The 23,546-nt window shown below is 43.7% G+C and overlaps 1 protein-coding gene across 1 annotated transcript in view; it reads right to left on the bottom strand.

Annotated features, from left to right (window-relative positions):
• The window catches only part of DNAH6 (dynein axonemal heavy chain 6), a 284,532-nt gene that overhangs the window by 5,733 nt on the left and 255,253 nt on the right, over positions 1 to 23,546 (bottom strand). The window contains exons 68-74 of the mRNA XM_068975806.1: positions 22,420 to 22,539; positions 21,282 to 21,403; positions 13,495 to 13,624; positions 9,797 to 9,924; positions 3,902 to 4,087; positions 3,283 to 3,355; positions 2,092 to 2,243 (exon numbers count right to left, since the gene is read on the bottom strand). Of these exons, the coding sequence (XP_068831907.1) occupies positions 2,092 to 2,243; positions 3,283 to 3,355; positions 3,902 to 4,087; positions 9,797 to 9,924; positions 13,495 to 13,624; positions 21,282 to 21,403; positions 22,420 to 22,539 (911 nt within the window). The remainder of the gene's footprint in view (positions 1 to 2,091; positions 2,244 to 3,282; positions 3,356 to 3,901; positions 4,088 to 9,796; positions 9,925 to 13,494; positions 13,625 to 21,281; positions 21,404 to 22,419; positions 22,540 to 23,546) is intronic.

The following is a 23,546-nucleotide window of genomic DNA, read 5'->3' as shown; positions in this document are numbered from 1 at the left end:
TATGATATTTTAAGGAAAGTCACTAAAAGTCACTTATCCCATCTACACTGACCGGCTAGTGAACACATTCTTAGCAAAAGCAATCTGGAACAGATCTTTGATGTCATAGCACACATAGAAAATGACATTTATAAACCCCACTGGGATGGACAGGTGCTCTGGAGGCTCCCCTGCCCCATTAATATCTCAGCACATTGGAGGCAGGCAGCTCAGATGGGCAGCAATGAGTCTCAGCCCTGGCTGTATGCTGGAAGCACCCAGGGAGCTTTAAGAAGTAGATGACCGATGTCACTGGGGTGATTCTGATGCAACTTGATGTGGTCTGGGCATCAGGATGTTTTTAAAGCTCCAAAGATGATTCTAACCTGCAATCCAGGTTGAGATATTCTAGAGTAGGGGTTCTCAAACTTGAGGGGCTAAGAACCCCCTGGGGGACTTATTAAAATATAGATTTCTGGATCCCAGTTCAGAGTTTCTGATTCCGTCTGGAATGGGTCCTTGGGACCCATAAATAAATGCTAATTTCCTTTACTTAAAAAAAAATTTTTAAATATGTTGTGTCAGTGTCAGGCACAGCGATTCAGTTATGCATACATACATATACATGTACATGTGCGTATCTACTTGTATACATGTATTTGTGTTTAGTTGCTCAGTCGTGTCTGACTCTTTGTGACCCTTTGGACAGTAGCCCGCCAGGCTCCTCTGTCCATGGAGTTTTCCAGACAAGAATACTGAAGTGGGTTGCCATTTCCTCCTCCAGGGGATCTTCCTGACTTAGGGATCAAACCTGCATCTCCTGTGTCTCCTGCGTTGCAGGCAGATTTTTTGCCCACTGAGCCATTGAGAAAGCCTCATATACTTGTATATAAATATCTTCTTTTTCAGATTCTTTTCCGTTACAAATCATTACAAAATGCTGAGTATAGTTCCCTGTGCCACACAGGAGGTCTTTATTTCTTATCTGTTTTACATATAGCAGTGTCTATGTCTTAATCCAAACCTCTTAATTTATCTCTCCTCCCTTCTCCCACTTTGGTAACCATAGTTTCCTTTCTGTATCTGTGGGTCTGTTTTCTGTTTTGCAAATAACTTCATTTCCAAAAGTGCCCAGGTGATGCTGATGGGGCTGGTCTGGGGATCACACTTCAAGAATCTCTATTCTAGAGGGAGTAAACCATGTAAGCAAAGAGCCTGAGCTGCTTCCTTAGTGCATTCCTACTGGTGATGTAATGTAGTTACAGTTGCATGATGTGTGAAGTTAGCGTATCAGTTCTGCTAGGAGACAGCTGAGTGAATGAGGCAGGAAGGTTTAACTTCTGATAATAGTTATATACCGTGAGGGCACTACATGGTGGTCACGTGACACCTGCAGTTTCATTGACAATGCACTACAACTCTGAAGTTGGTGGCACGAGCCCTATTTTGCAAATGGAAACACTGAGGTGCAGACATGTTAATCATTGCTCTAGCACACACAGCTGGGGAGAGGGGAAGGCAGAATTTACCCAGGCCTGCCTGATGCTGAAACTCTGGTTTTCAACCTCTTGCTACATTGCCTCCTCTGGTGGCTCAGCGGTAATGGATTCGCCTGCCAATGTGGGAGACATGGGTTCGGTCCCTGGTGTTGGGAATATCCCCTGGAGGAGGGAATGGCAACCCACTCCAGTATTCTTGCCTGGAGAATCCCATGGACAGAGGAGCCTGGCAGGCTGTAGTCCATGGGGTTGCACAGATTCGGACACGGCTTAGTGACTAGACAACAAATATTGCCTCCACATGAATGAGAAAGTTACTGTAAGTATCTAAAGAAATAAGCAGTATTGATGTAAAATATATTTCTACAGATCAGACTAATTTAGGAGGTTGCCATCCAGTCACTGGTAATTGGGAGCTTGTCTTGGGAGTCTGACACGACTGAAGCGACTTAGTATGCATGCACGCATGCATGCTTGGAGGTGTAGACCCATCCTGCCCTCTCCCACTCCTGCAAATGGAAAGTGGAAGGGGTGAAGGAGGGGAGATTGCTTGAGATCCTGATGACAGTAGATAGAAGCTGCTGTGCTGTAACAACGGTCAGGGGGACAGTACCTCTGTGTCCATGGGCAGTTCTTGTCCAAACTGTACTGTCTTGGCAGCTTCTATGACTGTGGCTTGATCCCGATAGACAGGAACCATGTTGTACTTGAAGCTCAGCTCATCTATAGGCAAATTGTATTTCCGAGCGTGATTTTGAAGAGTTCCTGTAAATACGAAAGCCAGAAAGCTGAGTTGCTATTATCCAAACATAGCTTCCACTTGCCTGGACCAGGATATTCTAGCATTAAAGAGCTTCCTTTCCATCTAGAAGACCCAGCTGTTAACATCTTACTCGGAATTACTGAGAGGGGTGGAGTCAAAGCATGTATGAATTTTGGTCCTGGTGGGAAAGAGAGGGAGGGCCAAGTCTAAAGTGCACTGCTCTGCTAATGGGGGAGACAAGCCAGCAAGGGCGTTTCAGAGCCCAGTCTTCCCAACTTTTAACATCTTGCTTAGCTTGTCCTGTATGGGCTGTTTCTGGGCTGTGTATGAGGGACTCGGATGAGACAGATTAAGAGCTGGGCTAATTAGCATCTAGGGCCTCCCCGGTGACTCAGTGGTAAAGAATCCACCTGCCAATGCAGGAGATGCAAGAGATGCGAGTTCAGTTTCTGGGTCATGAAGATTTCCTGGAGAAGGATATGGCAACCCATTCCAGTACTTCTTGCCTGGGAAATCCCATGAACAGAGGTGCCTGGTGGGCTAGAGTCCATTGGTGGCAAATATTTGGACAGGACTTGCAGACTAAACAAAATTAGCATCTAGGAGCCCAGAGGCCTTAGTGCCCTCTGGGACTCTCTGGCCAGAATTCCTGAGGAGCACTGGAGAGGCAGCAAAAGTATTTTTTAGAGAGAAGGAAGCTGCTCAGAGTTAGAGCCAGAGAAATTGAGCAGGTGGTGTCCTGAGCATTGGTCCCATGGGGACTTGGAGCAGCTGTGTGCATTATCAGGGAAGCAGCGTTTAGACTTGTAAACTGAGAGCAGCGGGGATTAAGTTGTTGGGGGAATGCCTGCTATTTCTGCCATCATTTTCTTCTGCAAGCGAGGAAGAGCAGGGCCTTGTTGGGCTGCCGAATAATCAATTCCCCTTGGTTTAGGCCATCAGCAGTCATGCCATTTTCCCAGTTCCCAGAAACCCAGCACAACTCATCACACACTTATTGATTTTTTCCTATGGGGATTTTTCTAGGGAAAGCAGTGATACCTGTTAGAAATCCTTGAGGAAAGAAGAAACCGGAGATCCAGAAGGACTTGGGCTGTCCTCTTTTGAGCCACAGCTAAAGGAGAAACATTATCCTATAATGTACTTTTTTTTTTTTCTGAGATAGCAACTGTCATTTAAATCAGAGTTATATTTTGGAGGGTGTCTTAGGAGGCAGAGTCTAAACCAATCCTGAGTTATCACTGGCCCCATTCTTACTGCCTTCCCTGTCCCCCTTCCTCACCTACCAGGCTGACCATAAACTCAGAACCTGGTTATTATGGAGGTTCTGGAAGAGGGAGATAACAGCAAGGTCATGCCTGGCCACTTGGACCCATATCAGATTGGTTCTGTACCTCATGGTGGGGGTCCCATGAACGAGACCTGAACCCCAAGGACGGCTGGAATTAAAATGAAAAGTGGGGATAAGGACACAGGACAAACTACACTATAATCAGTGCAAGATTTTCAAAGTGATGCTATTCCAGAAGTTTCTGTTTCTTTGGATTCAGATGATCCCTCAATGGTTGTCGATATTTCAGTTAGCAAGGGCTTCCTTAAGGACCCCAGGGCCAACCATGTCATCAGATGGATCAGACCCCAAAGAAGTAAATTTTCTTACGTCCACAAATGCAGTCCTCAGAATAAGGTCTTTGACCCAAGATCCTAGTGGCTTCAGGGATGGGTAGGCAGTATTGGACCATAGAGAGGGAACCTGGTTGTTGAGGAAACTGTTATACACCTTTTCCATTTCTTCAGACATCACCACCAACCCAGCAATGGCTTTGTTGAGTGTATCTAGAGAGGTCTGAAAGAACAAGAAAGGATTGGTGCCCTTCACTGATGTTGTTATCAGGTGGGAATGACCCTTGTTCGTGGTGGCAGGTGTTGCCTTGGGCTGAAGGGCCTGCTTGGTGGTTTGCATACTCTTTGCAGACCCTCTGCTGGGTCAGACTTTCCAATCTTCATGCACTTTTTACAACCTGTGACATAGAGGTGTAAGACCTCGGAGTGGGCATGGTTTAGGCAGTTAGTAGCATGATACAGTGAAGTGGATAGAGAAGGGAAGGTGGAGAAATGTCCCCCAAGCATTTTGAGAAATGCCACTGTCCAGCTTTCCTCCAGGCTGAAGGAAGAATGGGCCTTACGGTTAGTGATCTGGGAACCACGGTGGGGGTTGGGGTCATGGGAAGTACCTTGAACTTTATCCAGAGGGTGCCTGCAGCCCCAGCAGTTATAGCTGGAAGGGGGGATTCCTAGATGAGACCAATCTTTCAGTTGATACCAGAGAGCTTCCTTATACTGGAAATACTTCTTTAAAGGTACACTCCTCATCCTCCCCTCATCTCAACAAAAGACAGAGGCTGGCAGCAGTCCTGGGAGACACTGGGCCAGCAGCAGCCACGGGAAATACAAAGCAATATCTGTTACCAGGCTAAAGGTAAAGGCAGGGTGTATAGATTTGTATAGGGATTTCCCAGTGGCTCAGCAGTAAAGAATCTGCCTGCCAGTGCAGGAGATGTGGGTTTAATCTCTGGTCTGCAAGATCTCCTGGAGAAGGAAATAGCAACCCACTCCAGTATTCTTGCCTGGGAAGGCCCATGGACAGAGGAGCCTGGTAAGCTATAGTCCACAGGGTCTCAAAAGACGTCAGACATGACTTAGCGACTAAACAACAACATAGATTTGTATATGGCTCTTGTGGGTCCCAGTTTTGTGAAAACTGCTGCCATACACAGGGGAAATAGTACAGGAAGATATTAGAGGGCAAATTTATGTTGATGAAAGTGTCCGATTCTTTGAGAACCCATGGACCGTAGCCCACCAGGCTCCTCTTGTCCGTGGGATTCTCCAGGCTAGAATACCGGAGTGGGTTGCCTTGCCCTGCTCTCGGGGATTGTCCTGATCTAGGGATGGAAACTGCACCTCTTACATCTCCTGCATTGGCAGGCAGGTTCTTTACTACTAGTGCCGCCTAGGAAGCCCAAGTCCTAGGACCACATGTAAATAGTTCTAGAGACAAGGTGACATGCGGGTAAGACAGGGCTAGTCATCCTTCTATTCCTTCATGGAGTTTTCCCCCTCTTCACATCTCTTCTCACAAGAGACAGTGCTAGAAAAGAGGAGTTTTGAGTAGATATGCCCTTAGGATCTGAGGAATCATATGTAGCAGAGCAGAGGAAAAGAGCCTTTAGCCAGGGCCAAAATACCACTCAACCTTAGACACCAAAAACGGAAGAAGGTAGCAGAAGACGTATCTAAGGTGGGTGGAGAACACCTGAGTCAGGCTGCAAGGACCAGGCCTCCAGTGCTGTCTAGATCAGTGGAAAGCAGACAGAGGTCACGCTGCCGCCAGTTCTCCCAGAGGCAGCGGCTGACAAGCAGTCATGTTCAGTGAGAAGAATGCACTTCAGATCTTTCTCCCTTATATCTAGAGGCCTACATCCCTGAGGGACCTCATCGCTCCCAGGACCTGCCTGGTCTCACGGTCCCGTACCATCAGGAGGCCAGTGAGCTCACCAAGATGGCAGCCCAAAGCCCCAGATGCTTCCCCCCTCCCTTGGCCTTTCTTGTTGTCGCCACAGTGCAACCTTGCTGTTCGCTGGGCGAAGTGAAGGTGAGGCTGCGACACAGCCAGAGCCAGGCAGGAGTGGGTAGGGGTCAGGATGAGGGAGCTCTGTGGTGCGGGCCCAGCACCCCATGGTGGCCACTACCCTCCCTCTAATGGGAGTGCTCAGCTCTGACTCCTGATTGCCTTGCAGCCTGCTTCTCCCTGGGCTCCTCTTCCTTCTGCTTTTATTAGGGGAATCCTTCCATTAGTGGTGGACACTACTGTTTGACTAGAAGGGAGGACTTTGTTCCTGAGAGCCACATTAGCTCACTTGCATGTTCAAATATTCATGGAAGACTTAGGGTGTGTCAGGCCCTGGGGAGACAGAGATGAAAGTGTTAGTCCCTCAATTGTGTCTGACTCTTTGTGACCCCAGGGACTGTAGTTCATCAGGCTCTTCTGTCCATGGAATCCTCCAGTAAAGAATACTAGAGTGGGTAGCCATTCCCTTCTCCAGGGGATCATCCCAAAACAGGGATCAAACCCAGGTCTCTTGCATTGCAAGCAGATTATCTACCATCTGAGCCACCCAGGAAGCCCCCAAACAGATATGAATTATGTTTGGTATTATGAATACCAGTCCTTTTGTCTTCAAGTCTGCTGAGGGAGCTATACGCATGGAGGAGTAATTAGAAAGAAAGGTGGTATGCTGTACACAAATACAGTGATGGACACAAACACCTGAGAAGGGGGCCCTGTCATCCGGCAGTGCAGGGAAGGACAGGTATTCCAGGAAAACTTTATGAGGAAGTGACATTTGGACTCATCCATCCTTAAGTGGGTGACCGTGCATGAGGTGGAAGAGGCCAGAGATGAGCAGCATCCATCTCTTCTTCTTCCTTTGAACAATCCACTTGCCAAGCAGATGTGGGTTCAGTCCCTAGGTTGGAAAGATCCCCTGGAGAAGGAAATGGCAACCCACTCCAGTATTCTTGCCTGGGAAATCCCATGGACAGAGGAGCCTGGCAGGCTACAGTCCACGGGGTCGCAAAAAAGTCAGACATTACTGAATGACTAAACAACAACCACAACCACGTTAGTTTTAGTGGGCACCGAACAATCCAACACAGAGACTACATTTCCCAGGAACACTTGCAGCTGGAGTGCTGCTGTGCGATCAAGTTTTGGCTAAAGGGATATATGAAAAAATGATGTATGCCACTTCCGTCTGACATCTTTATGAGGACGCTGCTCTCCCTCGGCCCTCTTTCCCCTGTCTCAGTGGCTGGCAAAAGGGAACAGTTGGAACAGCCCCCTTAGTATCAAAGGTGGAAGTCACCCGCTGAGGCTGGAAAAGCCAGCCATCCAGTGGGATTCCTGGTTAAACTCACAAAGCAAGAGTAACTACCTGCCTTAGGCAGGGCTTCCTCTGGGCTCTTCGCAGGGAGAGAATTGAATTCCAGTCTTGTTTTGGCCACTGCATTTGGGAATCTTTATCACAGCAGTTTAATCTATACCCTGATTCACTCAATGTAGAAGGTGATGTCCCCTTCCTTACTTAACTTATATGCAAGAGTATATCATGTGAAATGCCAGACTGGATGAAGCACAAGTTAGAATCAAGATTGTAGCACGAAATATCAATAACCTCAGATACTCAGATGACACCACCCTTATGGCAGAAAGTGAAGAGGAACTAAAGAGCTTCTTGATGAAGGTGAAAGAGGAGAGTGAAAAACTGCCTTAAAACTCAGTATTCAAAAAACTAAGATCATGGTATCCGGTCACATCACTTCATGGCAAATAGATGGGGGACACAATGGAAACAGTGAGAGACTTTATTTTCTTGGGCTCCAAAATCACTGCAGATGATGACTTTAGCCATGAAATTAAAAGATGCTTGCTCCTTGGAAGAAAAACTATGACAAACCTACACAGCACATTAAAAAGCAGAGACATCACTTTGCCGACAAGGGACTGTTTAGTCAAACCTATGGTTTTTCCAGTCGTCATATATGGGTGTGAGAATTGGACTATAAAGAAAGCTGAACACCAAAGAACTGATGCTTTTGAACTGTGGTGTTGGAGAAGACTCTTGAGAGTCCCTTGGATAGCAAGGAGATCAAACCAGTCAATCATAAAGGAAATCAGTCCTGAATATTCATTGGAAGGACTGATGCGGAAGCTCCCATACTTTGGCCACCTGATGTGAAGAACTGACTTATTAGAAAAGACCCTGATGCTGGGCAAAACTGAAGGCAGGAGGAGAATGGGATGACAGAGGATGAGATGGTTGAATGGCATCACTGACTCGATGGACATGAGTTTGAGCAGGCTCCGGGAGCTGGTGATGGACAGGGAAGCCTGGTATGCTGCAGTCCATGGGGTCACAAAAAGTCAGACATGACTGACTGACTGAACTAAAAAGGTGATAAGCTCTGACCTGACTAGCTGGCCTTCTGGTGCTGCTGTTTACCTAGTAGACCCAAGGTGAAGACGTCGCTTATTCAGCTAACCTAGTTTCCCCTCACCCCCATCCCACGAGCCTGGGTATTGTCAGACAACCAGAAACATTTGGAGACTTGATTTCCTAGTAGGGAACAGTCAGTCTTTAAAAGATCTACCCTAGTGCTTCCCTGGTAGGCCACTGGTTAAGAATCTACCTACCAACGCAGAGGACATGGGTTCACTCCCTGGTCTGGGAAGATCCCACATGCCACAGGGAAACTAAACCTGTCAGCCACAACTACTGAGCTTGTGCTCTAGAGCCCAGGAACTGAAACTACTGAGCCCACGTGCCACAACTACTGAAGCCCATGTGTCGAGCCCATGCTCTACATGAGAAGCCGTCGTGATGAGAAGCCCATGCATTACAACTAGAGAAAGCCCACAAGCAGCAACAAAGACAACACAGCCAAAAAAAAAAAATAAAGTTCATTCACATTAAAAAAAAAAATCTACCGTGGCTGCCCTCTCCAGTCTTATCACTGAGCCTTAATCCTGTGCCAGGTGTTTGGTTCCCTGCTTGGCAGTAAAACTTCCCCTGTTACTGCTCAATAGTCAGTCTCTGTTTCCCTTATTCAAGTCATGCACAGAGAAACCAGGAAGTCCTGTAGCCATCATTACAAAGTCAAGGGCCTTCGGAAAGTATTCCTGAGCATAAGGCAAAAGTTTAAATAGTTATTCTCAAATTTTAGTTGCAATGATATCATCTGGGGGTGTTCATTTAAAATTCACATTTGCAGGAATTACTCAAGAATCCTCACTTGGTAGGTCTGGAGTGGAATCAGGGAATTTATACTTGGAACACAGCATAGTGGATCCTAATGCAGGTGTTTTATGGCCCATACTTAGAGAAACTTGGTTTTCATAGTCTTCACAAAGACTATGGTATTAAATGCTAACTAGACATTGGGCTTCACAGGTGGTGCTAGTGGTAGAGAACCCTCCTCTCAATGCAGGTTAGACATAAGAGATGTAGGTTCTATCCCTGGATCAGGAAGATCCCCTGGAGGAGGTCAGAGCAACCTACTCCAGGGTTCTTGCCTGGAGAATCTCATGGACAGAGGAGTCTGGTAGGTTACAGTCCATGGGGTCCCACAGAGTAGGACAGGACTGAAGCGACTTAGCATGCAAGCAGACCCTGGGAACAAGCACTGAATCTGAATCTCTCTTAACCGAGCGCTTAGGTCCCTGCTCAAATTCCTAAAGCGTCAATCAAATTCTAAGGGTGCAAGTTAGGATAATGAAGGGTTTGTAATGCCCTGCAGTCATAAGCCATTATTAGAGAAAGGGAGCACAGACCAGTGAGAGGAGGGTGAATTAAGGTTTAGACAAGTTGGGCTTGAAGGGTTGTTAGCACATCTACATGGAAATGTTCAAGCTATGGGAATGGAAACCACATTGTTATACACGCTCCACAACACTTTGATCCCCAAGAGCAAGGATGGCAGTGAGCACTCATACGTGTATTAGCCTCAGCAGATTGTTAAACCGGTCCACTTCCTGTCCAAGAACAGTGGTCAAGGAGTTAAGGCGTCCTTGAGGATCCTTGACGAAAAGGCTCTCAGAAGCGTTTTCCATCTCCAGAATTTCTGAAATACACATGGCAGATTCATCAGATGGATTATCATTGATTTCTTTCCTTACAACATTGCACTTATCTTAAGCTTTCTTAAAGCCAACTTCTCTTGTCCCTGGGCCCAGGTTGAACGGGAGTCAGGCTGTGCACACTTCAAGGGCAAATGCTACATGGTAGACAAGGGACATCCCTGAGACCAGAGGTGCCAGGGGTCTCAAGTTGTCTCCTCTGCCTTGTGTATGTAAGCCTCACTCTTCCCTGCACACCCATGTGGCATTTAGTCACTCGGTCTTATCTGACTCTCTTTGTGACCCCATGAACTTTAGCCCACCTGGCTCCTCTGTCCATGGGATTTTCTGGGCAAGATTACTGGAGTGGGGTGCCATTTCCTTCTCCAGGGCATCTTCCTGACCCAGGGATTGAACCCGCATTTCTGTGTCTCCTGCTTTGCAATCAGATTCTTTACCACTGAGCCGCTGGAGAAGCCCTCCACGTTGCATCTAGGCATCTAGGAGCGGAAGGGCTGGGGGCAGGACACCCCCCAAGAGAGAAGAGACTTGGCATTTATCTCACTGTTGTTCAAAGGGACTGACTGGATTCTGAAATGAGTCCATGGTTCAAACTGGATGAAAAATTGTGCTCTTCTCTTTGTCTATAATCCACCCAGTAGGGGCTCATATAAGCTCTGAACAAAGAAGGACCTGCATTCTCCTGACATACCTGAGCAAAGCATGAGAAGATGAGTGGTTCTGAGCTATGTACATTAAGTTCCTTCTAACCACTCATTTTGGCTGCTGTAGAGAAATCACACAGCAGTGTGGGTCCGTGCAAGCTCTTGGGTCCATAGGGCTGTGGTTACAGGCCCCTGCTCTTCTCCTTCTGTCTGTCCCCTTGGGCTACTCTGAATCTCAGTTCTCTTGTTGAGCCAACTGTACCCCTGCCCCCTCAGTCTTAACAGATGGCATTGCTTATCATTTCACAGCAAAACTACAAACTTCATGAAGCATGGAGAGAAACACCTCCTAGGTGTCAATGGAACTCTATGAAACAAGAACCGTTACTCTCCATTCATCTATTCATCCATCTACCCATCCATCCATCCATCTTCATCCCTTTTTCTACCCAGTTCTCCATCTCATGTTTATTAAAAAATGCTTTCTAAAATAATTCAGTTGCTTTGATATCTATAGAATGCTGTACTCAAGAAGAGATTCTTTTGTTTTAGGAGGAACATAACTGGCATCTGAGGTCACATAGGTCTTTTTTTGGGGGGGCCCTTAGAGTATTGGGGGAAATTCGCTGGTGGCTCAGATGGTAAAGAATCTGCCTGCAATGCGGGAGATCTGGGTTTGATCCCAGGGTCGAGAAGTTCCCCTGGAGAAGGGAATGGCTACCCACTCCAGTATTCTTGCCTGGAGAATTCCATGGACAGAGGTTACAGTCCATGGGGTCCCAAAAATTTGGACACAACTGAGTGACTTTCACTTCAAGAATATTGGTAAAGCTTAGTGTGATTGCATGCGTGCATGCTCAGTTGTGGCCAATTCTTTGTGACCTCACAGACTGTAGCCCCTCAGGCTCCTCTGAAACTGAGTTTTTCATGCAAGAATACTGGAGTGGATTGCCATTTCTTACTCCAGGGGGTCGTCCCGAGCCACGGATTGAACCTGAGTCTTCTGCACTGGCAGGTGGATTCTTGACCGCTGCACCACCTGGGTGTGCTACTATGATGTAATAAGAAATATGCATTTTGGTCTTTGTCTCCATCTTCTGGCCAGAGTACCTAAAACCCTTATAATTTCCTCATTGATAAGAGTGATAGGAGCATCTTTTATATAATTATTGGTTTTTGACCCCAACTCCTGAAATAGCTCTTGATCAATAAAGGTGAAAGGGGTATCTTTTATTATTGATAACAAACCCCTTTCAACCACATCTGAGTTTATGTTAAGGAGGTGACTCTAGTACTGACCCTAAAGATGAGGGGCTGGTTGTCAGGCAAACTAACCATGTGATTAGAGATTTGGACACTCTAGCTTTACTCTCTGACCTCCTGGGAGAGGGGAGGGGCTGGAGGTTTAGTTACTTATTAAAGGCCAATGATTTAACCAATCATGCCCATGTATGGAAGCTTCCATAAAAACCTAACTGAAGGGGTTTGGAGAGTTTCTGGGTTGGTGAACACATCCACGTGCCAGGAGGGTGGTGCACCCCGACTCCTCAGGGACAAAATCTCCTGTCCTTGGGATTCTTCTGGACCTTGTCTTATGTATCTCTTTATCTTGTTGCTTATCTTTATCCTTAATAATATCCTTTAAAACGATCTGGTAAATGTAATTAACTGTTTCCCTGAGTCCTGTGAGCTAGTCTAGAAAATTACTGAACCCGAGAAGGGGCTTGTGGGAATCCTTGATCTATGGCTGGTTGGTCAGAAATAAAGGTCACAACCTGAGGACTTGCAGTTGACATTTAAAGTGTGGACAGTCTTATGGGATTGAGCCCTTAACCTGTGGGATTTGTGCCAACTCTGGATGGTTAATGTCATAACTGAGTTGTAGGACATCCAGTTGGTGTCCAGAGAGTTTGAGAATTGCTTGATGTGTGTGTGGGGGGATAACCCATACACTCAGTATCAGAGTACTGTGAACAGAGACAGAAGCACAGTTTACTTTTATAGTCACTCATTTTTTTTTCTGCCTCATCTTTCTTTTTCCTATAATGACATTTCCAACCACGAACAATAGATTAAGACATCTAAATCTATAGTCACTCTAAGAAAAGTGTGAAAGTAGATTTCTGTGATCATTCAGGAAGATTCCTTAGCTCACCAGAAAATGAAATGAAATAATAAATTATTCTTTTCTACTTCTCACTTCGCAGGTGGCATTAGTGGTAAAGGGCCTGCCTGCCAATGCAGGAGACATAAGAGATGCAGCTTTGATCCCTGAGTTAGGAAGATCCCCTGGAGGAGGGTATGGTAACCACTCCAGTGTTCTTGCCTGGAGAATCCTATGGACAGAGGAGCCTGGCGGGCTACAATCCACAGGGTCGCAAAGAGACGGACATAACTGAAATGACTTAGCATATATGCATGCACTTCTCTTGTTGGAGAAAAAAAGTGAAATGGATTTTAGAGCAGGGCTGTCCAATAGAATATTTTATGATGATGGAAATGTTCTCCATCTGCATTGTCCAATATGGCAGCACTTAAAATGTGACTAGTGCAACTGAGGAAATGAATTTTAAAGTTTAAGTAGCCACATGTGGCTAGTGGCTACCGTCTTGGACAGTACAGCTCTAGCGACATTATGAAGCTCAGAAAAAAGTCTGTTTAAAGTTATATTGGGCTAGAAACCAACTCTCTCTTCATGCTTCTGGCAGTTGAGATGTCAAGGGGCTGCAGGCTTCAGGGGCTGCAGGCTTCTAATCTATAAATAGAGGCCTCTACATTGAAAGAGCTCTCCCTCTACCTAAAGAAAAAGTTCTACATAATAAGCAGATTTGGACACCTGCCTATCACTCAGCTTTCTGAGTTTATTCCTAAAAGTCCCATTACCCACATAAGCCAACAATTATTTACTACCTGGAACTCTAGTCCGGACAGAAGCAACAAGTTCTTGGACAATTTCATCATTGCTCTTTCCCTCTCCACCAGAAGAGGACCTTGGTTGAACCTCAAGTATAGTGTTGATCAAAGTGTTGGTCTCTTTGTACTATAATGGCGAGAAGAAACAGAACAGTGAGGACCCAAATTTTCCAAAAAATAATTTTGCAGCACATACGGTTTATTACAGAAATAATAGCTGTTGCCAAAACCAAGGACATTTTATTTTTTATGTTGAAGATAGAGTTGGTAAAATATGCTCATTGGAAATGCATAGTATTTCATCTGTGGTGTTATGTTTAAAACATTTCTGGTTGAATAACACTTTAATGAAACTGTCATTTAATCATATTTTAAAAAATGGTTAAAATGATAAATTTTATGTTATATGTTTTACCACAATAAAAAATGGTTAAACAATTTTTGGCTAATTCTTTAAAAGGCAGTTATAAAAGTGAGAAAGAAATAATGAGAAGTCAGTGTTAGAACATACTTTTATTTAAATAATGTTACCTCAATTAGAAAAGTATTATAGAACATTACTAAAAATTTAGAAAACACAGAAAAGTAAAAGGAAAAATTATTCATGATTTTGCTTTTAAGAAATATTTATAACTTTAGTTTACCTGGCCCACCCCTGAATTAGCCATCTGACTACCAGGGAAGTCCCCACTGGCTCTTTCTAATGTGATTTATTTTTCCTTTGATTTTATGCTTAGAAATTCCTATTCTAAGATCAGTTAAATATTGTTAATTTTTCCAGATTTTTCCTTTATTCAGAAACATGGTAACTTCTCATGTATATTTGTTGGAATCTCTTAGAGGTTTTCTTTATACTGGTCATAACACTCATCATTCACTTACCCAAGAAAAGAATTCAGAACCTAGAATTACAGATCTTGATTGTAAAAATTATATTTTACATGACAGATCTTCTTTCAAACATTACTTTCGACATGTTCATTAGGTCCTAAACAACTTAATGCTATAGTTAAATAGTTTGATTTCCTTGCTCAGTGCCAACCATTTAATAATGACTTTTCTGTTTTAGTTTGTGCTTCCCAGGTGTTGCTAGTGGTAAAGAATCCACCTGCCAGTGCAGAAAATGCAAGAGATGTGGGTTTGATTCCTAGGTTGGGAAGATCCCCTGGAGGAGGAAATAGCAAACCATTCTAGTACTCTTGCCTGGAGAATTCCATGGACAGAGAAGCCTGGTGGGCTACAGTCCATGGGGCCACAAAGTGTCGGACATGACTGAGCACATACACTGTTTTAATTCTTGACTTCTTGGTTAGTCAAAAGTCTTGAAACATTTAGAACAGCCAGGCCCAGCTTTCTTTACTGGTCTCTAGTATGCACCTTTGTAAGTGTAGTTTGCTGAGCTGAGGAAGGAATCATTGATATTTTTTGAATTAAGACTCTATTGATGAGATCTAATTATATAACCTAAATCAACTATAGCAAAAAGAAGGGATATGTTGGCATATATAGCTGGGAAGAAGAGAACTCAAGTCATGTGGGTTTCAGGCATGGATGGAGCTAGCATTCTCTCTCCTGTTCATGTCTGGTTGTTTCTCTCATTCTTTCCTGTGGAAGATGACCTTCTTCATGTGGTAGGGAGAAGGGGTCAGGGCATCAGGGATAAGGGCACAAAATGCTGCAGATATGCAGCATCTTAGTCAGACATTCCAGAGGAAAGACAGCCCTCTCCCAGTCCAGCATCTATATATCATGTCTCAGGAAAGGACTCTCATTCTCCTAGCATGGGCCATGGGCCTGCTTCTTTGACCAGGTCCAGTAGCTGGGTGATGCTCTGATGCCTGGGTCACATGCCCACCTCTGTGAAGGCAAAGAGTGGCTGGAGGTTTTACCAGAATCTAATAGACTGAGGAAGTGGAAGTTGTCCCAAAGGAAAGAGGTAGGAGTCAGGTGTGTACTGTGCCAGAAAAATGAAGGAAAGGAGGCTGGACAGAAAAATATACCTGGGACCTCACCACATGCTTACTGTCTCATTCTCAGTCATTCAGAACTGATGGAAAACACAAAAAACTACATTCATAGGTACACATTGCCAAGAATGCTGCTCCTCCCCAAAGTCCTGACTTCTCATTGAATGCAGCGAGTCTATCATTTCCACACTCTTCTCTCTCTTCTCTCACCTCCACATCTACCCACTCTAGAGCAAACAGTCAGATGACTGAATATTAACTAGGTTTGGCCACCTCTTTTTCCTCCTGAAAGTAGAATCAGGAAAAATGAGATATTCCAATTCTTGACTGAATGTGCTGTGGTTAGTTGTTCAGTCGTGCCCAACTCCTTGCGACCCATGGACTCTAGCCCAGGCTCCGCTGTCCACGGGGATTCTCCAGGCAAGAGTACTGGAGGGGGTTGCCATGCTCTCCTCCAGGGGATTGTCCCAACCCAGGAATCGAATCCAGGTCTCCCGCATTGCAGGCAGATTCTTTTACCATCTGAGCCACCAGGGAAGTCCTTCACTGAATAGCAAACCAATTTTTAGGGCAGAGAGCATGACATAGGTTTTGGATCACTGAGAAGTTCTACAGTTGTTTTGTACATGTTCCTTGATATCTAGGCTGACTTTACCCTCTAATTTGTCTCTTATTTGTAGAGATAAAATTTAAATTGCAAAGAAAGGTGATTCCCTTCAGCTTCATGAGGCCAATGTGGTCTCCAACATTTAGAGTATTCCAGGGCCCCAGGGACATACCTCTTTTCATGGCTTTGGTTCACCTAACGATTCCAGAACATGATAGATAATAAAACTGGAAGGATATGGAAGGGACCAGTCATGGGGGAGTCTTGAGTGTCATGCTGAGGAGCTTGGACTACCCTTAAGTAATGGCATGGCATCAGAGGGTCTTGGAGGAGTAAAATTATCCATTTTGCTCTTTGGACTTACTGCTGTAGTCAGGTTGTTGTTATTCTATTGCTAGTTCAGTTCAGCTCAGTCGCTCAGTCGTGTCCGACTCTTTGCGACCCCATGAATCGCAGCACGCCAGGCCTCCCTGTCCATCACCAACTCCTGGAGTTCACTCAGACTCACGTCTATGAAGTCAGTGATGCCATCCAGCCATCTCATCCTCTGTTGTCCCCTTCTCCTCCTGCCCCCAATCCCTCCCAGCATCAGAGTCTTTTCCAATGAGTCAACTCTTTGCATGAGGGGGCCAAAGTACTGGAGATTCAGCTTTAGCATCATTCCTTCCAAAGAAATCCCAGGGTTGATCTCCTTCAGAATGGACTGGTTGGATCTCCTTGCAGTCCAATGGACTCTCAAGAGTCTTCTCCAACACCATAGTTCAAAAGCATCAATTCTGCGGTGCTCAGGCTTCTTCACAGTCCAACTCTCACATCCATACATGACCACAGGAAAAACCATAGCCTTGACTAGATGGACCTTAGTCGGCAAAGTAATGTCTCTGCTTTTGAATATACTATCTAGGTTGGTCATAACTTTCCTTTCAAGGAGTAGGTGTCTTTTAATTTCATGGCTGTAGTCACCATCTGCAGTGATTTTGGAGCCCCCCAAAATAAAGTCTGACACTGTTTCTACTATTTCCCCATCTATTTCCCATGAAGTGATGGGACCAGATGCCATGATTTTTGTTTTCTGAATGTTGAGCTTTAAGCCAGCTGTTTTGCTCTCCTCTTTCACTTTCATCAAGAGGCTTTTTAGCTCTTCTTCACTTTCTGCCATAAGGGTGGTGTCATCTGCATATCTGAGGTTATTGATATTTCTCCCAGCAATCTTGATTCCAGCTTGTGCTTCTTCCAGTCCAGCGTTTCTCATGATGTACTCTGCATATAAGTTAAATAAGCAGGGTGACAATATACAGCCTTGATGTACTCCTTTTCCTATTTGGAACCAGTCTGTTGTTCCATGTCCAGTTTTAACTGTTGCTTCCTGACCTGCATACAGATTTCTCAACAGGCAGGTTAGGTGGTCCGGTAGTCCCATCTTTTTCAGAATTTTCCACAGTTTATTGTGGTCCACACAGTCAAAGGCTTTGGCATAGTCAATAAAGCAGAAATAGATATTTTTCTGGAACTCTCTTGCTTTTTCCATGATCCAGTGGATGTTGGCAATTTGATCTCTGGTTCCTCTCCCTTTTCTAAAACCAGCTTGAACATCAGGGAGTTCACAGTTCACATATTGGCTTGGAGAATTTTGAGCATTAATTTACTAGCATGTGAGATGAGTGCAATTGTGCGGTAGTTTGAGCATTCTTTGGCATTGCCTTTCTTTGGGATTGGAATGAAAACTGACCTTTTCCAGTCCTGTGGCCACTGCTGAGTTTTCCAAATTTGCTGGCATATTGAATGCAGCACTTTCACAGCATCATCTTTCAGGATTTGAAACTGCTCCACTGGAATTCCATCACCTTCACTAGCTTTGTTCATAGTGATGCTTTCTAAGGCCCACTTGACTTCACATTCCAAGATGTCTGGCTCTAGATGAGTGATCACATCATCATGATTATCTGGGTCGTGAAGATCTTTTTTGTACAGTTCTTCCGTGTATTCTTGCCACCTCTTAATATCTTCTGCTTCTGTTAGGTCCATACCATTTCTGTCCTTTATTGAGCCCATCTTTGCATGAAATGTTCCCTTGGTATCTCTAATTTTCTTGAAGAGATCTCTAGTCTTCCCCATTCTGTTGTTTTCCTGTTTCTTTGCATTGATGGCTGAAGAAGGCTTTCTTATCTCTTCTTGCCATTCTTTGGAACTCTGCATTCAGATGCTTATATCTTTCCTTTTCTCCTTTGCTTTTCGCTTCTCTTCTTGTCACAGCTATTTGTAAGGCTTCCTCAGACAGCCATTTTGCTTTTTTGCTTTTCTTTTCCATGGGGCTGGTCTTGATCCCTGTCTCCTGTGCAATGTCATGAACTTCATTCCATAGTTCATCAGGCACTCTATCTATCAGATCTAGGCCCTTAAATCTATTTCTCACTTCCACTGTATAATCATAAGGGATTTGATTTAGGTCACACCTGAATGGTCTAGCAGTTTTCCCTACTTTCTTCAATTTGAGTCTGAATTTGTTAATAAGGAGTTCATGATCTGAGTCACAGTCAGCTCCTGGTCTTGTTTTTGTCTACTATATAGAGCTTCTCCATCTTTGACTGCAAAGAATATAATCAGTCTGATTTTGGTGTTGACCATCTGGTGATGTCCATGTGTAGAGTCTTCTCTTGTGTTGTTGGAAGAGGGTGTTTGCTATGACCAGTGCATTTTTTGGGCAAAACTCTATTAGTCTTTGCCCTGCTTCATTCCGCATTCCAAGGCCAAATTTGTCTGTTACTCCAGGTGTTTCTTGACTCCCTACTTTTGCATTCCAGTCCCCTATAATGAAAAGGACATTTTTTTTGGGTGTTAGTTCTAAAAGGTCTTGTAGGTCTTCATAAAACTGTTCAACTTCAGTTTCTTCAGCGTTACTGGTTGGGGCATAGACTTGGATAACTGTGATATTGAATGGTTTGCCTTGGAGACGAACAGAGATCATTCTGTTGTTTTTGAGATTGCATCCAAGTACTGCATTTCGGACTCTTTTGTTGATCATGATGGCTACTCCATTTATTCTGAGGGATTGCTGCCCGCAATAGTAGATATAATGGCCATCTGAGTTAAATTCACCCCTTTCAGTCCATTTTAGTTCGCTGATTCCTAGAATGTTGACGTTCACCCTTGCCATCTCTTGTTTGACCACTTCCAATTTGCCTTGATTCATGGACCTGACATTCCAGGTTCCTATGCAATATTGCTCTTTACAGCATCGGATCTTGCTTCTATCACCAGTCACATCCACAGCTGGGTATTGTTTTTGCTTTGGCTCCATCCGTTCATTCTTTCTGGAGTTATTTCTCCACTGATCTCCAGTAGCATATTGGGCACCTAATGACCTGGGGAGTTCCTCTTTCGGTATCCTATCATTTTGCCTTTTCATACTGTTCATGGGGTTCTCAAGGCAAGAATACTGAAGTGGCTTGCCATTCCCTTCTCCAGTGGACCACATGCTAAGTCATGTCCAATTCTGCAACCCCATGGCATGTAGCATGCCAGGCTCCTCTGTCCTCCACTATTTCCCAGAGTTTGCTCAAATTCGTGTCCATTGAATTGATGACACTATATAACCATCTCATCCTCTGCTGCCCCCTTATCCTTTTCTCTTCAGTCTTTCCCAGAATCAGGGTCTTTTCCAGTGAATCACCTCTTCTCATCAGGTGGCCAAAGTATTGGAGCCTCAGAATTAGTCCTTTCAGTGAATATCCAGGACTGATTTCCTTTGAGATTGACTTACTTGATGTCCTTGCAGTCCAAAGGACTCTCAAGAGTCTTCTCCAGCACCACAATTCAAAAGCATGAATTCTCAACCTTCGTTATGGTCCAGCTCTCACATCCATACATGACTACTGGAAAACTATAGCTTTGAATATACGGATCTTTGTTGGCAAAGTGATGTCTCCATTTTTTATTATGTTGTCTAGGTTTGTCATAGCTTTTCTTCCAAGGAGCAAGTGTCTTTTAATTTGATGGCTGTACTCACTGTCTGCAGTGATTTTGGAGTCCAAGAAAATAAAATCTGTCACTGCTTCCACTTTTTTGTCTTTTATTTGCCATGAAGTGATGGGACCAGATGCCATGATTTTAGTGATCTGGTCCTATGACCTTGATGAACTGTGCTTTCATTTTAAAAATTTTAAATTATTTTTTAAAAATTAAGATATAATATCCAGGAAACTATATTCAATATCATGTGACAAACCATAATGGAAAAGAATATGAAAAATAACATATATATATGTATAACTGAGTCACTGCTATACAGAAGAAATTAACATTGTAAGTCAACTACACTCTAATAAATTTTTTAAAATTGTTGAGTTGAAAAAATTGAGATATAGTTGATGTACAATATTATATGTTACAGGTGTGCAGCAGAGTGATTCACAATTTTTAAAGGTTATACACCATTTATAGTTATCATAAAATATTTCCTACTTGTGTTGGTACAATACGCCCTTATAGCTTTCTAATTTTATACATGATAGTCTATACTTCTTAATCTCTTACCCCTGTTTTGCCCCCCACTCTTTCCTTTCCTCACTGGTAACCACTAGTCTGTTCTCTGTTATCTGTGAGTCTGCTTCTTTTTTGTTATCTTCACAAGTTTGTCTTATTTTTTGGATTCCACATATAAGTGATATCACACAATATTTCTCTCTCTCTGTCTGACTTATTTCACTTAACATAATGCCCTTCAAGTCCAACCTGCTGTTGCAAATAGCAAAATCAATGATCCGTGCTTTTAAAGAGCAGTGTTTGATTTTTCTGCCTTGGATATTTGTTATTGTACTTTTATAACCTATTCATCTGTGGATCCATAAATCCTTGTATAATATGATATAAATATCCCCAGAATGGAGGGAGAGGAGCAAAAGAGAAAGGACTGTCTGGATTACCATCCAAATCCCCATATTATGGAAGACTAGCAGGTAGATTATGGACCAGGCAGAGGCTGAAAGGTGAGGAGGTGGTCAGTGACAAGAAGATACCTAACTATCTTAGGATTCCATGAAAGATCCAGAGACAACAGGCGGCTAAATTGGAACCAAATGCTGAAGCTGAGGTGAAACATTTATTTTATTTATTTAAGAAGATTATAATTTATACAACCAGTGAGATGATTATGGATGTTTCAGGTTTATATACACAATATGAATATGCATTTAAGTTGAAAGGCCACATACCTGGTAAACTAGGTTGGCATTTTCATGCATTCCAAATATTTCTGGGTCATCTATCAAAGGCAGATTTTCAATGTAGTCTTTAAACTCTTCCAGGCTGTCAGCCAAGGGAGCAAAATAGATACCTGTTATTGAAAACACAGAAGGCAAATATGTCTTAAATAGATGACCTTTGAGTACCGCCAAGTTTTGTGCTTCTCTGTCTGTTCAGATGGTGGCTATCATCAGCTGCATCATGGAGAAACAGGGATGGTTTTTTGCAAGCCCCCTAGCTTTCATTGCTGTGTCAAATTCCTTCACATTTTCTGGAGGCCTTTAGTATCTATCAGTGTCCTAACCTTTTAAGGTGTCACCTGCAGAACATTCCAAGATTCTAAGAATTCAGGGATGTGCTGCTGAAAGGTGTGCTCTTAAGTGATAGAACTTTGAAAACACATTTAGACAGAATACAATCTACTTTAGACCAGAAATAGTTAAAAATGGTTATCACACAATAGATATCTTTGTACTCTTACAACCAAAGCTGAAGCTATGACAATCCTGGACAGCATATTAAAAAGCAGAAACATCACTTTGCCAACAAAGGTCCGTATCGTCAAGGATATGGTTTTTCCAATAGTCATGTATGGACATGAGAATTGGACCGAAGAATTGGTGCTTTTGAACTATGGTGCTGGAGAAGACTTTTGAGAGTCCCTTGCACAGCAATGAGCTCAAACCAGTCAATCCTAAAAGAATTCAACTCTGAATATTCATTGGAAGGACTGATGCTGAAGCTACAATACTTTGGCCACCTGATGCAAAGAGCCAACTCATTGGAAAAGCCTTCAATGCTGGAAAAGATGGAGGGCATGAGGAGAAGGGGGCAACAGAGAAAGAGATGGTTAGATGGCATCACTGATTCAACGGTCATGAGTTTGAGATAGTGAAGGACAAGGAAGCCTGGCATGCTGCAGTCCCTGGGGTTGCAAAGAGTCAGACACAACTTAGCAACTGGAAAAGGAACAAAGCATGGGGATGGTGAGTATGGGGGTCTGGGTGGCGAGGACTGGACACAGACAGCTCCTGGATGGAAAGCTGAGGATGCTGTTAATGACTTCTTGGAAAAGGTCTTTTTCCATAGTATTGAAAAGTCACTCACCTGATTCAGAATATTTATAACCATCTTGTAATGTTTCAGGAGAAAAAAATCTTTTCAAAACAGTACGAAGGCATCTTTGATCCCAGGTATCCGTAACTCTTCCACCATAGGTAATTTCACCTGAAAAGGAGTTTGCATTTAAAAACGTTGTTTGTTTTTAACTGATATGCATACCCACATTCTAATAGGTTTATTTATTTACACATTTGGCACATTGAGTGTCTTTCCACTAACCTATCCCTAAAGATAATAAAAGTCAATTTTTAAAAAGCAGATAGAAGACTAGTATATGTTGTTGTTGTTTAGTTGATAAGTTGTATCCAACTCTTTCATGACTCCCACCTGAACTGTAGCCTGCCAGGCTCCTCTGTTCATGAGGTTTCCCAGGCAAGAAAATACTATAGTGTGTTGCCATTTTCTCCTCCAAGGGATCTTCCTGACCCAGGAATGGAACCTTTGTCTCCTGCACTGGCTGCTGCTGCTGCTGCTAAGTCGCTTCAGTCATGTCTGACTCTGTGCAACCCCATAGATGGCAGCCCACCAGGCTCCGCTGTCCCTGGGATTCTCCAGGCAAGAACACTGGAGTGGGTTGCCATTTCCTTCTCCAATGCATGCAAGTGAAAAGTGAAAGTGAAGTTGCTCAGTCGTGAGCGACCCCATGGACTGCAGCCTACCAGGCTCCTCCAGCCATGGGATTTTCCAGGCAAGAGTACTGGAGTGGGGTGCCACTGCCTTCTCCACTCCTGCATTGGCAGGTGGATTCTTTACCACTGAGCCATCAGGGAAGCCCAAGGAGGTATATGTACTTTCCCCCAATTATTTCGCCTTTCCCAAATAATTGAAACTAAAGCTACTGAGCTCTGTTTACATATTTCTTCTTTCTTCCTGTTTTTTTTTTTTCCTTTGTTTAAAAAATATTGAAATGTTGACTTTTGGCCTTATCCCATCATTGACTGTAGTATTGTAAAACATACCTACTTTGCATCAAAGACTGCTTTTTTGGGGGCCAGTAAGCTAAATAGAACCAAAATATTTACAAGGCATTCAAAATCTATACATACCTTATACATTATTGATGTACATGGAGGAAAGGATAGATCCAAGATGAAAGAGACAATTTACCTCCC

The sequence above is a fragment of the Capricornis sumatraensis genome, chromosome 1, assembly GCF_032405125.1.
Source record: "Capricornis sumatraensis isolate serow.1 chromosome 1, serow.2, whole genome shotgun sequence".
Classification (NCBI taxonomy): Eukaryota; Metazoa; Chordata; class Mammalia; order Artiodactyla; family Bovidae; genus Capricornis; species Capricornis sumatraensis.
Note: the sequence above shows the minus strand (reverse complement) of the source record. Positions and strands in the feature narration are given on the sequence as shown.